General features: G+C 35.4%; 1 protein-coding gene across 1 annotated transcript in view; it reads right to left on the reverse strand.

The window, feature by feature from the left end:
* Positions 1-15,018, reverse strand: part of Myo9a (myosin IXA) — a 263,115-nt gene that overhangs the window by 28,203 nt on the left and 219,894 nt on the right. The window contains exons 36-40 of the mRNA XM_076851030.2: positions 13,716-13,908; positions 6,244-6,372; positions 5,449-5,554; positions 4,347-4,478; positions 3,372-3,495 (exon numbers count right to left, since the gene is read on the reverse strand). Of these exons, the coding sequence (XP_076707145.2) occupies positions 3,372-3,495; positions 4,347-4,478; positions 5,449-5,554; positions 6,244-6,372; positions 13,716-13,908 (684 nt within the window). The remainder of the gene's footprint in view (positions 1-3,371; positions 3,496-4,346; positions 4,479-5,448; positions 5,555-6,243; positions 6,373-13,715; positions 13,909-15,018) is intronic.

The following is a 15,018-nucleotide window of genomic DNA, read 5'->3' on the forward strand; positions in this document are numbered from 1 at the left end:
CTCACACTTCAGATAGAGCCCTAATATCCAGAGTATACAAAGAACTCAAAAAGTTAAACAATAAGATAACAAATAACCCAATCAACAAATGGGCCAAAGACCTGAACAGACACTTTTCAGGGGATGACAATCAATCAATCAATAAGTACATGAAAAAATGCTCACCATTTCTAGCAGTCAGAGAAATGCAAATCAAAACCACCCTAAGATACCATCTCACTCCAGTAAGATTAGCAGCCATTATGAAGGCAAACAACAACAAGTGCTGGAGAGGATGTGGGGAAAAGGGTACTCTTGTACATTGCTGGTGGGACTGCAAATTGGTGCGGCCAATTTGGAAAGCAGTATGGAGATTCCTGGGAAAGCTGAAAATGGATCCACCATTTGACCCAGCTATTGCCCTTCTCGGACTATTCCCTGAAGACCTTAAAAGAGCGTACTACAGGGATACTGCCACATCGATGTTCATAGCAGCACAATTCACAATAGCTAGACTGTGGAACCAACCCAGATGCCCTTCAATAGATGAATGGATAAAAAAAAATGTGGCATTTATACACAATGGAGTATTACGCAGCACTAAAAAATGACAAAATCATGGAATTTGCAGGGAAATGGATGGCATTAGGGCAGATTATGCTAAGTGAAGCTAGCCAATCCCTAAAAAACAAATGCCAAATGTCTTCTTTGATATAATGAGAACAACTAAGAACAGAGCAGGGAGGAAGAGCAGGAGGAAAAGACCAACTTTAAACAGAGACATGAGGTGGGAGGGAAAGGGAGAGAAAAGAGAAATTGCATGGAAATGGAAGGAGACCCTCATTGATATACAAAATTACATATAAGAGAATTTGAGGGGGAAGGGAAAAAAAAACAAGAGAAAGAATTAAATTACAACAGATGGGGTAGAGAGAGAAGATGAGAGGGGAGGGGGGATAGTAGAGGATAGGAAAGGTAGCAGAATACAACAGTTACTAATATGGCATTATGTAAAAATGTGGATGTGTAATTGATGTGATTCTGCAATCTGTATTTGGGGTAAAAATGGGAGTTCATAACCCACTTGAATCAAATGTATGAAATATGATATGTCAAGAGTTTTGTAATGTTTTGACTAACCAATAAAAAAAAAGAAATTGCTACAGACATACGATAAGAATGAGCTCACAATCAGTAAACTGGAGGTACCACTCATCTTCATTTAGCCTACTGATAACAAGTAGTAGTGTTGACAAGATAATAATCGTAGTGTTGACAAGAAAGATAAAGGACAAAGTTTTAAGCCCCAGACTAAGGTCTAGTCTGTCCTGAAAGTAAATGAGAAGAGCATTGAATCAAGTCTGTGACTGAATTTTAATATGAAGAGAATTGATTTTAAATACCAGAATGAGAGTGAAGCATTTGAAAATTATCAAACAGTGACAAGATGCTGTTAAGGAATTGATTATCCAGTGGAGAAAGAGAAGTCTGACAAAAAATTAAAAGGAGTTACTGGACAAAAAGCAAATTGGATGTGTATTTATTTCCCAACAATACAATGGTTACACACAGGCAGAGCATCTCTGAAATTATTCCATGGAGATTGGTGTTCTTAGTTTCCCAATACTCCAGTACTCATTTGTATAAACAATGGAATTGAAGAAGTACACCAGCAAGTAAATCCTAAACTAATCTTATCTATTTATTCACTTCTACTTGTTGCTCTGTCTGATAAATGCCAAATAGATACATCTGAGATGATATCACCAGATCACAGATATGAATGAATAAATAACCATCAATAATGATGAGAGATTTTGGAAGTAGTAATAGCTATTTAAAATGATAAAATGGATGGAATTGCTAGGAAAACTGCTCACAGAGCAGAAATAAACTTGATACTTTAATGTTTTCAACTATCACCTTTTAATGATTCAATCAAAGAAGAAACTCAAAAGGAGGCTTATCTAAAAAAGAGGAAAAAACAACATATTTTAGTCAACACTGTTCGATAATACAGAGAAAGGAAAACAAAGGCTCTAAAGAAAGAGATTAAGAGAAAAGGAAGTGATGGCTAGTCAAAAAGTGGGACCTGAATTGGAGTTGAACATGGAGGATAGACAGTTATGAATGATAGACAGAGTAGAACAATTCCTGGATGAATGAGAGACAATAATGTGAAGTGGCTGTGACACATTGTAATATTAATACATACCGAGACTGAACTGCGGGTAATGCTCATAAATCTAACTGCAATTAGTACAGGTTTCTGGATTAGGAAGGGCATGAAAAGGAAAGCAGAAGGTTAGAATGTACATGTCATTGCCCCATTAAAAGAGAAGGTTAATATTTCAAAGAACTGAATATCTCCATCTTCTGCTGGATTGGCAATGTGGGTGCTACTAGACTGGGCCTCTTGGCACCGAGTTCCTGAAAATTCATAATACAAAAAAAGTTTTGCTTTGAAATAGCATTTCTGTTTTCAGTTTCTGGGGAAAAGGTTTAGACAGTATCCAATGAGGAATTTTATTTAATGTCTTTACTGCCTGGGAAAAGGCTATACTTATGTTTGTTTTTAGAGAAGACCTTTGTTGAGCACTTATTCTGTGGTAGGTAGTTTAATAAATTTAGTGCCAATCTAACTATGAAGATGATGGGGAAGCCTAGAGATTTACTGGGGATCTGAAGTGGTTATTCATCACTACAATTTTACAGTCAGGAGAGTAACAAATGGGTAATAATTAAACATGAATGCAGCAGTTGTTTTCCGGTTACTCAGATCCTATTAATTGTTAGTGATAATTAAATATATCTCACTGGTTACAATACAAGGTATTAAATACATAAGTGGGTAAATGAAGGAAATAAATTACCATTTATTAGGCTTAACCTAACAATAATTCATCAAAGAAATCTTTATTTGATAATAGCAGACTCATATGGAAATCTATTCAATGTTTTTGTTCAAATCCTGTTGCAAACGATTGAGGTCTCTACTCCCAGGAGTTTTGGCAGGACCACCAAAAGTGACATGATTGAAGTTATAGGAACAGATGGTGGAAGAAGTAGAGAAAAAAGTTAGGATCGGGTTTTCATAGAAAGGACAAGAAAAGTAAACAGGGGAAATTATTAAGCCACCAACATTTTATCCAAATCCTTGATTTAAAAAATTCTGCACATTTAATCACACATATTCTATACATATAACTAAAACGAGTTAACAGATCAAATATCAGGCATCCATAGCACCCACAGATTTTGGTGATTTTAAAAAAAAATTCTTCATTATGAATAAGCTTTGGAGAATAATCCCTATTTACTTCACAAATGCACACTTAAAATCCCAGAAAGACTCCCATTTTTCCCTTGTGTCTTCATATCTTGCATCTTACCATTGATCTACGAATCAGTGACAGCCTAGTCTTTGCCTTGTTCTCAGCAAATTCCAAGCTACTGATATCTTTAAGACGAGCCTTATATTTATTCATCTGTTCCACAACAATCAGCTCCACACAGCTGAAATAGGAGGAAAGAGAGAAAACTCTTAAGAGCAGAAGTAAATAAAGTATAGCATCAACAGACTTTTTTTCAGATAAGGGTAGTACATAGTCATAGGATTAAAAAAAAATCAATATCTCTTACTTCATTAGCTCAGAGACAAGGTATAGAACAGTGGCTCACAATTTGGCTACACTTTAGAAAATACCTAAGGAATAACTATAAATCCCAATGGCCAATCTATATTCCAAACCATCATACTCTTTGGGGATGGGATTTAAGCACTGGTATTTCTTTCTTAAAAGTTAGTTTTGCAGTCAAGGTTTAAAAGAATAGCACATAAATATAACCCAAGAAAAAGTTAAGGTGAAATATAGGAATACTGAAGTACTAAAACCAAAGGGATTTGGAGCCATAAGACTATAGTAAGACTAGATTACAGAAAGATACAAAGTGTACAGTTTGATAAGATGGAATTTGAAAATGTATTTGGAAACTACAAGCAGTTTTAAATGCCAAATTAAAAATATAAGATCCTTTAAAACTGATAATGCTCAGTTGAAATAAATTTAAAAGTATATATTCTTAGTATAAGAATATCCAGTAGTGGGCTGGGGTTGTGGCTCAGTGTCTAGCACATGTGAGGCACTGGTTTGATCCGCAGCACCACATAAAAGATAATAAAGTAAAAAAAAATACCTATCTAACTTCCTTAAAAAAAAAAAAAAACCCATCCAGTAGTGTCCAGTAATCTTCTTAAACATACATGAACCTATGAAATCATACACCGTTTGATATTTGGATAGTGACAACACCAACTGAGTCAGAAGTCCCTAAGGTCTTGCAGAGGTGATCATGGCTGGCCTTACGTGGTAGTCTTACTGATGTCCTGCACGCTTTGTAGTGGGTCAGTGGTGTCAGGGCAGCGGAGAATGCAGGGTGCAAACACAATGGCCAAAGCATTAGCAGACATTCGATTAGTTTCTTCCTGTAGGGCAATCCTAAGGAACAAAATCAAACAAAAATGAGTGAAAGAGGGATAAAGAGCAGGGGAAGTAGGCAGAAGAGATGAGAAAAAGAAGACAGTATAATGGCAATCACAGTACTAGAAGGATAACATCAGTTTAAGGGAGTCACTGTAGGCTTTTCCCAGAGCTGTTCCTTTACCTCTGGAAACATATAATTTCACTCTGTTCTTTCAAACATTCTAGGTCAGCAAATAGCCTACTAAGAGAAATTTGTGGCTCAATGTCGATATCAATAGATGAGCCTCTCTGAAGATGTGGGGCAGAGGCTTTAAGATAGTAACATAAGATATTTAACCAGAAAAAAAGATGGCTTCCTTTCCAGTTACTGCTGATATTTACACATAGGACAAGAAAGACAACTTCTGAAGCCTCTTCAGTCAGTCAACCTTTTTTTTTTGGTATCAGGGATTGAACCACTCTGAGCCACATTCCCAGTCCTATTTTATATTTTATTTAGAAGCGGGGTCTCACTCAGTTGCTAAGAGCCTCCCTAATCTGCTGAGGCTGGCTTTGAACTCATGATCTTCCTGCCTCAGCCTTCAGAGTCGCTGGGATTACAGGCATGGGCCACCTTCTATGAATTACGTTATGTCAACAGATATATATTCTTTCTAGTTTAGGAGTGAGATAAGAGGCTGAGTTATATAATGCAACCATGAGTCCAGAGCTGCTACATCGCTCAAATAAGGGCAGAGAGGCAGCTGCCATGCAGTCCAGCTCAACTGAGGATTTCTATTCTAAGGAATCCTAACACCCATTTGAGGGACTGACTTTATAAGTAGAAGGAAAAAATTATATATATATATATATATATATATATGTTATATGTAAGTATATATGCAAATACACATATGCATATCCATCTTCCAAATGAAGAAGTTCTTCATTTACTTACAAAGAATCCAAGAGAAACTATTAAAAAATTCCTTGCTCTTGAGGTTACCTGACTAGATGAAAGATGAGGCGTTCCAGTGTATTGAGATGAGTTCGGGAGAGCTGGTCAATCACGGAGTACACACCTCGAATTGTCTCCTTCCTCTCCTGAAGGCCTAAAAACAGTTAAGTACAGTAAATAACATTGACTATCCCCTCTTATATGCTACATCTTCCTCTTGAACCGACACTATACTAGAGTTCTGGAAGAGGTGGTTGCACCTATATGGCAGAAGAGAAACTCAGTTATTCCTTGACTATCTATATTTGAGTTTTATAAGCAATCCGAGTTTTAATCTATCTATACCCTAGCAATTCTCTATATAGCAAGGGGCAATGCTCCAGTTTTTCAACTACTTTGCAGCATATTTTTCATTAAAATAAACCGAGTGTCATATAATTTATATATCCTCAAGGTCTAAATATCTTAATATCCTACAGCATTGAGAAAGCAAACTCCAAAACTGGTTAGACTTGGCATAAAACACCCAGCCAGCTCTTCACACAGTTCCTGCCTAGATACACAATTTAAATGAATCTAAGTCCACCCTTAAATCTCCTATTGAATCTTTCAATATTTTCTAACCCTAGTCTTTTAGTCTCTTCGTGGGAATTAAAGTGTACTGTCTGTACAAAGTGAACATTTGAACAATTGATAGTATACTGGCAGTTTCATATTGACAATCAAAAGCACACTTTTGATTCTTTAAGGACTAAAGCACTAGAGGATGGTTTAATCTATGCTAAACATGGCATTCCTTTCTCAATTATTGGACTTCCCTCAAACCCAAAAGCTTGTGCTTACCCATAGCTCGAAGAAATTCCTCATAGAGTTCAAAAGTCATAAGGGGATTGGGCAAATCACGAAGCCACTGTTTGAATACACTTGCAATGACATGTATGTTATAGTCATCTAGGTTTACACTCTCAGCATCTATTTAGAGACAAGAATTATTAGATAACAAAGCTGAAACATGCAAAAAGGTTTAAATAATTCACTTTAGAATCTATGATCACTAAAAGAAATCTTCATGTTTCTTAATCAAATTGACCAATGTGTTCTACAATTTAATTCCATGCTTTGGAACAATGCTTCTGTGGTGAAGGAAGAGTTAGTTTTCCAAGTATATTGTGAACATAAATGTATAAAATAAAAGATCAGGGTTGTTTTGATGCCAAAGTAAAAGCATTGTTAGAATACTACAAATGTTTTAGAAATAGTTGCTCTCAATTTTTATATCTATTCCCTTGTGGTCTGGTCCATGGGCATGACTGAATAGCAGTGCATTAGAATACTGAAGAAAAAAAGCCTTGCTTTTTTAAAAAGCAAGGCTGACTTTGTCATTCTTAGACATGAGAAAGCAGTAATAAATAAGCTTAGGAAATATAAAGAAAATGCCTTCATTCTTCATTTATAAATTTCCTAAGGTTATATAGACAGATGATTAGAAGGATACAGGATGAATGACTTTGATTTGTGCTGCTCTGAGTTACAAGACACACAAATTACAATTGCCTGTAAAGTAGAGCAGACTTAAGTCTCTGGAGGCACAACCTCTTGGTTGAGTCTTAACAGGCATTTTCTGTTATCTTCATACTATTTTTCCCTCATATCTTCCTAAGAAACAGAACTGTGAATAGGTAGGTTCCTTACCACATAAAGACAAGTTTTGTTCCTCAGTTCAGTTAAAAAAGAACCATTCCTTTCCCTTTTTTTTTTTTAAAAAAATGGTTCTTTTTAGTTATATATAACAGAATTCATTTTGACATAATTACAAAAGCATGGAATATAATTTGTTCTAATTCAGTCTACAGTAGGTTTCCTTTCCCTTCCCTCCTCCCACCCCATTTCCTTCCCTCTTCTGATCTTTCCACTATTAATTAAAGTTTTTAATTAGTGTCTAGTGGATGTACATGGTGCTGAGATTCACTGTGGTATATTCATATCTCTGCATAGGAAATTGAAGTCAGATTCACTCCACTGTCTTTCTCTATCTTCCTTCGTTCCCTTCATTCCCCCTTGTCTACTCCACTGACATTTCTTCTGTTCCTTTTCTAATTTGCCCTCATTTTGGATTAGCTCCCACATACAAGAGAAAACATTCGACCTTTGACTTTTGGGGACTGGCTTATTTCACTTAGCATGACAGTCTCCAATTCCATCCATTTACTGGCAAATGCCATAAAATCATTCTTCTTTATGGCTGAGTAATGCTTCACTGTGTATATATATTACGTTTCTTTGTCCATTCATCTGTGGATGGGCACCTAGGTTGGCTCCATAGCTTGGCTTTGTGAATTGAGCTGCTACAAACATTGATGTGGCTAAAGTTCTTCTTTAAATGTGTATGCCGATTTTAATTCTTTTGGATGTATAACAAAGAGTGGGGGATAGTTTGGTCAAATGGTGGTTCCATTCCTATTTTTTTTGAGGAATCTCCGTACTGCTTTCCACAGCATATCCAAGAACACGGAAAAACTTTCCATTTTCTAAGGTTTTCTCCAATTTCTTTTTTTTAGTGTTTTATAGTTTTTTTGGTAGAGATCCTTCACCTCTTTTGTTAAATGGATTCCCAAGAATTTCATATTTTTTCAGGCTATGTGAATGGGACAGTTTTCCTAATTTCTTTTTCATGCAGATTCATCATTGGATTATAGGAATGTGATTGATTTATCAGTATTGATCTTGTATCCTACTACCTTATTGAATTATTAATGAGCTTTAGAGATCATCTGGTGGAGGTTTTAGGGTCTTCATGGTCTCAGCAAACAGAGATAATCAGAGCTTTTCTTTTTCTATTCATATCCCTTTATTTCCTTCTCTTGTGAGATTGCTCTGGCTAGAGTTTCAAGAACTCTCTATGCTAAACTGTAGTGGTGAAAGTAGGCATTCTTGTATTGTTTGTGTTTTTATAGAAAATGCTTTCAGTTTTTCTCCATTCAGAATGATGTTGGCCTTGGGTTTGCCATATATAGCCTTTACAATGTTAAGGTAAGTTCATTCTACCCCTAGTTTTTCTAGTGTTTTAAACATGAATGGGTGCTGGACTTTGTCAAATACTTTTCCCTGCATCTATCAAGATAATCATGTGATTCTTATCTTCAAGTCTATTTATGTGATGAATTACTTTTATGGATTTCCACATGTTGAACCAACCTTATACCCCTGGGATGAAACTCACTTCATTATGGTATACTATCTTTTAAATGTATTTTTGTGTGCAATTTTCCAGTATTTTATTAAGAATTTTTGCAACTATGTTCATCAAGGATATTGGTCAGAAGTTTTCTTTCCTTGATATGTCTTTGTCTGGTTTTAGTATTTGGGTAATACCGGCTTCCTGGAGTGAGTTTGGCAGTGTTCTCCCTTTTACTATTTCATGGAATACTTTGAGAAGGTTTGGTATTAGTTCTTCTTTTTTTTTTTTTTTTTTTTTTTTTTTAAAGAGAGAGTGTGTGTGGGGGGGAGAGAGAGAGAGAGAGAGAGAGAGAGAATTTTTTAATATTTATTTATTTTTTTTTTTTTTTAGTTATCGGCGGACACAACATCTTTGTTTGTACGTGGTGCTGAGAATCGAACCCGGGCCGCACGCATGCCAGGCGAGCGCGCTACCACTTGAGCCACATCCCCAGCCCCGTATTAGTTCTTCTTTAAAGATTTGATAGAGCTTGGCTGAGAATCCACCTGATCTTTGGCTTGTCTTTGCTGGAACAATTTTGATAGCTTCTTCAATTTCACTGCTTGATACTGGTCTAAGTTTAATATATCTTTATGGTTCAATTTGGGTATCATGTCTTTAAGGAATCTGTCAATATTTTTAAAATTTTTCTGGCTTACTAGAAAATAAATTTTCAAAATAGTTTCTGAAGATCCTCTGGATTTGCACGGTGATATTTCCTTTTTCATCTCAGACTTTGATAATTTGAGGTTCCCCCGCCGCTTCTTTCTTTTGCTTAGTTTGGCTAAGGGTTTATCAATTTTGTTCAAAACCCAACTCTTTGTTTTGTTGATCTCAATTTCATTGATTTGGGCTCTGATTTTATTTATTTCCTGTCTTCTGCTGATTTTTTTTTTCTGCTGATTTTGATGTTGGTTTATTCTTCTTTTTCTAGGGTCTTTAGATTTAATGTTAGGTTATTTGCTATCTTTCTATTCTTTTAATGTATGAAGCTCCATGCTATGAACTTTTCTCTTAGAATCACCCTCACAGTGTCCCAGACATTTTGATGTTATATCACTATTTTAATTTTTTATTTGTTTTAATTAGTTAAACATGACAGTACAATGATCTTGGCATATTATACATTTGAATCAGATGGGTTATAATTTCTCATTTTTCTGAGTCACTATTTTAATTTACCTCTAAATATTTTTTTATTTCTCCCTATCTATTCATCATTTGAAGGTATATTATTTAGTCTACAGGTGTTAGAGTGGTTTCTGTTTTTATCTTATCATTGAGTTCTAATTTAATTTCATTATGGAATATATATATATTTTGTATTTGCTAACATTTGCCTTGTGGCCTAAAATATGGTCTATGTTAGAAAATGTTCATGTGCTGCTGAGAAGATGATGGATAAAATATCTATTTTTGCCTGTTCTATTAAGTCCAAATTGTATGTTTTTAGTTTGTTAACATCATTATTTAGTTTTTGTTTGGATATCTACCTAGTGGTAAGAGATGCACACGTCACTTAGTATTATTGTATTGTAGTCTAGTTCATTCTTAATATTGAGAAGGGTTCAACTTATGTTGAACAGATGCTATGTTGTTTGGAGCATAAATATTTATGAAAATTATATCTTGTTCATGTACAATTCCCTTAAGCAGTATGAAGTAACCTTCTTTTTCTCTTCTAATTAATCTTGGCTTTAAGTCCACTTTATCTGAGAATAGCTATCTCTGCTTCTTTATAAGTCCCATGTGAATTTTATGTTTTTTCCCATCCTTTCACCTTTAGACTCTGTATATCTTTGCCTGTAAGGCAAGTTTCTTGAAGACTGCATATTGTTGTTTTTTTTTTTTAAATCAAATCTGCCAACCTGTGTTTTTTGATTAAGAGTTTAGAACATTTACATTTCATATTATTATTGAGAGATAATTTTTATTTACTGCCATTTAATTTTTAATGTTCAAACTAGACTTGATTCTCCTTTAATTCTTCCCTATGTTGGTTTTCATTTATTCTTTGTAAATATTTTATTGATGATGTTTTGTAGTATAGGCTTTCTAGTTGGGAATTCTCTTAGCTTCTATTGTTATAATGGAATTTTTAATTTTATCTTCAATTCTGAAGCTTAATTTTGTTGGGATATAGTATTCTTGGTTGGCTTTTTTTTTTTTCTTCCAGAGCTTGGTATGTTTTATTCCAAGCCCTCCTGGCTTTTAGGGTCTGCGTTGAGAAATCAGTTGAAATCTGGATTTGGTTTACCTCTAAATGTGACCAGTCATTTTGCTTTTGCAGCTTTTAAAGTTCTGTACATTAGGCATTTTCATTATAATATGTCTTGGACTGGATCTACTGCAATTTTGTATATCTGGAGTCCTGCATACCTCTTGTATTTGAATTTCCATTCCATTTTTAAGGATTAGCAAATCTTTTGATATTAGTTCACTGAAAAGACTGTTTTCTTTTAGCTTGTAATTCAGAGCTTTCATCAAAATGAACCTTAAATTTGGCCTTTTAATATTATCCCAGATTTCTTAAATACTCTGTTCATTATCTCTTTAATATCTTTTCTTAATGATCGACTTTATTTTCAAGAGTATATTCTTTAGATTTGAGGCCTAAAATTCTATCTTCAAACTGGCCTAATTCATTGGTGATGCTTTCCATTGAATTATTTATTTGGTTTATTTATCTTTTCATTTCCAGAATTTTGGATTGATACCTTTTCAGAATCTCTCTTTATTGAAGTGATCTTTTACTTTCTGTATTTTCTAATTCCACTCTTTAATCATAGAACATTTTAACTACGTACTTTCTAAAAATTTCTTCTCTGACATTTCCTCTACTGGGTATCAGTTAAATCTATTGTTGAAGCATTATGGGTTGTATGGGATGGTTTTTTCCAGTGCTTTTTCATATTGTTTGTATGTCTACTTATCTATTGGAATAGTAAGTGAAGGATTACTTTGTGAGCTTTTTTCTCTTAAGAGCCCTGGATTGAGTAAACATCCATATAATGATATTTAAAGTAGTGTGTGACCTCTGCTGATCCCAATAACACCAATTTAAAAGATACTACACTGAGCCCTATTTATATTATAATCACTTCAGAGCCAAGCCTTATTCTATTCGATTATATAAGAAATAAAAACTTGTTACAATTGTTCTCCACAGTTTCTGAAATTTAGGTGTAAACCTATAATAAAATTATGGAATAGGTCAAAATATTTGTTGTTAAATTTAGTAAAATTACTATAATCTAAAGTGAGGTCTACAGTGGGGGAGGAAGAAAGATGGGCAAAAAAGGAGAGGGGAAAAAGAGAGAGAGAAAAGAAGACAAAAGATTTATTCCAATTAATGTTCTAATTAGTAGATGAAATACATTAAATTGGGTTGAGGGTACAATGTTGTCTACTGGGTTAACAACTATTATTCAAGTTAAAGAGTTACTATAATCAAAGTCGACATTGTTTGTAGTAAACCATGTCAAGGCAAAGAAAACTCCTGGTGAATATTGGTTTGGATTTCACTGGGGTTTGGACATTTAGCAAATGTCCATCAGTTTTTGGCTGTGGAACTCTCCAGAGCTACAGGAGCACAGAAGCCAAGTCCCTAGTTGCTATGAACCTTTCATCAGCAGCATCTGGTTTGTCAGCTCAGCAGGTGTAGTATTATGGGTTGGCTGTATCTATTGTGTGCTATAGTTTAGGATGCAAGCTCTGGAGTATCCCTGATTGCTGTGGGTTACTGTGTACCTGCTTTCCTCTACAGGATCCTTTTCATGGTAGTTAGATCCTGGTGGCTGGAATTCTGGGTGTGGGTTTTCCCTGGGTGTTCTGTGGTTCAGAAATATTCCCAAAACTGATGCTGCTCTCTGAGGCACTGTAGTGAAGGGTCTCAGGTGGTTCACTTGGGTCCTAGTTTCCAGTGCCCCGGGTTGTGAATGGCAGGCACTGATTCCCTCTGTTTACTAAGTCTGATGCAAGGCCCCACAAGTATCCAAACAATGCCCTTTCACATGCCCATTATGATCATAGGTCAGACTATGCACCTGTTAAGGCTGGGTGCAGTCCCTTCCAAAGGAGCTACACTTCCTTCTGGTATAGCCCTGAAATCCCTAGGCTTCCCATGATGTCTCTCCCCAGTGTCAATGGTTGGGGCCTGGGAATCTGCTTTCCTCTGTTTGGGGCCAAAGCTGCTTCATTGCTGTCTAAGCCCAGTGAGTGAATACCATGCAAAATTTTCCACCCTTGCCAGGGTCAGGCTGAGCAGGGTTAGGTGCAGTTTGTGGCACAGGTCCTCACTAGCCCTTTCTTCTTGTTCACAGTGAGGGTGAGCAAGAGGCAGTTTCAATGATTTTTGGCCAGTGGTGTGCTCATTCTAGAAGTTCTTTCTGGTTGGATTCTTAGGAAGTCCCACAAAGGAGACTTCCCTCTGGTTTAATTTGTAGCTATCTGGACATGGGAAGATTCCACATTGATATGAGGTGATTACAGGTCAGCAGAAGGCTCCCCAAAATGGTTGTGGACCCCAGCTTAGTTTTTAAGATTTTAAGCTGCTTGCTCTGTTTTAAGGACCCCCCTGTTACTTTTGAAATTTGAATTTTGTCTCACTTTTAAAAGTGGGTGAGCTTAAGGGATTTTCTGCTCCCCCTCCCCCTCTCTCTAGAACCATACCTTTCTAATAATGATAGAGAGTAGAAGTTGAGAATGAAACCAAAGTCAACCCCTTGCACATATTCCTGGACTGAGGCCACAGCTCTATACAGTGCCCAAATCTCTGTCAGTTTAAGTAACTACATCATCAATGTAGGAAGGCAGAAAGATGCACTGGAAAAGCACTAAACATTAAAAACGCATTAAATCTTTTTCTAGTACCTAAGGATGCCTTGTACAAATGATACACTCAATATATGTTTGCTGAATTAACTACATAAAGCCAAAGATTCTTTAGAAAGACACAAAATGACAAACAAGTATCACGGAAAAGACTGCATTCTTCTGGCTGTAAGCAAAGGATCAATACATAAAGAAAATTTTAAAAGCTTGAAATGATTAAATATTTTTATTTAAATAAGTCTTGATTTGGAGAGAATCATCTTACCTGTATCTAGACCTTGTCGAAGCTCCTTGATTTTATTAGTTGAACCAGACTTTCGGTAAATACCTTCTGTATAAAGTCCATGCATTTCAATATAGTTTATGAGCTTTTCCACCACTAAAGGAACAGTTCGGTCTTCACTGGTCAAACGGGACAGTTCAACCCCAAATTGTCGAGATGATAGTTCTGGATCATACTAAATGGAAGACAATTTTTTGATTCCAAATATATTCAAACATCTTTATTCTTTAAGAGGAACTACTTTTTATTGTCCTAAAGTTTTATGAAGACAGTTATAATAGTTGTGAGTGGGGGGCATTATGGTTAAATAAATATTAGTTTCAATCCTCACACTAGGATTCCCCAAAAGAGAGTGGAAGACAGAGGCAGTGATGGGCTGCTACTTCCCTTCCTATCAAAAAATCTTCATACAAAGGTAAGGTTTGTGTGTTAGTGAAGGAGGTTGGATTTTATACACAAAAAGCTTGAACATTTACCAGGTACCATGGAAAAAATCCAGATTTTATAGGAATTAGAGTTGTAATTTCTGGAGCATAATACTGCTTTAATATTTCAAAGAACTTATTTCATACCCAAAGACAAAGACTCACACAGACTGACCTCTGAATAGTATTATAGCACCTTTATTGACTTTAATAGTGTGTACACTACCATAACTTATTAACTATAGCTTATGTGACTGCAACAAAACTGCTTATTCTAACCATTATCTGAAACAATTCACAGAAAAGAAAAATGCCAGGCATTATTCCTGAGATTGAAATCCTTCTTATAAATCTTTTCTTTTCTTCTACCATTCTCCTCCTCTAACTGAAATTTGTACACCCCACTTTCTCCTTCAACCTGCACCCGAACAGTTGCCAAGTTCTTTTGGTTACTCAGTACATGCTATTTTTTCTTTTCTGCACTTACTGTCATTATCCTAATTCAACTTCTATCACTACCCACTTGTTGTATTCCAACAGCTTCAAGACCAATTTTCCCACACTCATTTTTTTCTCATTTAAATATTATATACTATACATAATCCACTTTATTCAGAAACTTTCATTGGCTAATTAGTATATATCAAAATAAACAACAAACATTTCTGAGACTGACATTCAACACCTTACTTAAATTGATCCTAATTTCTCTTTCCATAGGTACATTCATTCATTTTTATGTGCTAGATAGCAGGGGAGCAAAATCAAGGGACAGTCCTTTCCCTAAGACTAATGCTAAGACCATAGTATTAGCTTGTGGAGAAATGTAAAACAATAAACAGATTTATTAGGTTATTATG

Source organism: Callospermophilus lateralis, chromosome 3 (assembly GCF_048772815.1).
Source record: "Callospermophilus lateralis isolate mCalLat2 chromosome 3, mCalLat2.hap1, whole genome shotgun sequence".
NCBI lineage: Eukaryota > Metazoa > Chordata > Mammalia > Rodentia > Sciuridae > Callospermophilus > Callospermophilus lateralis.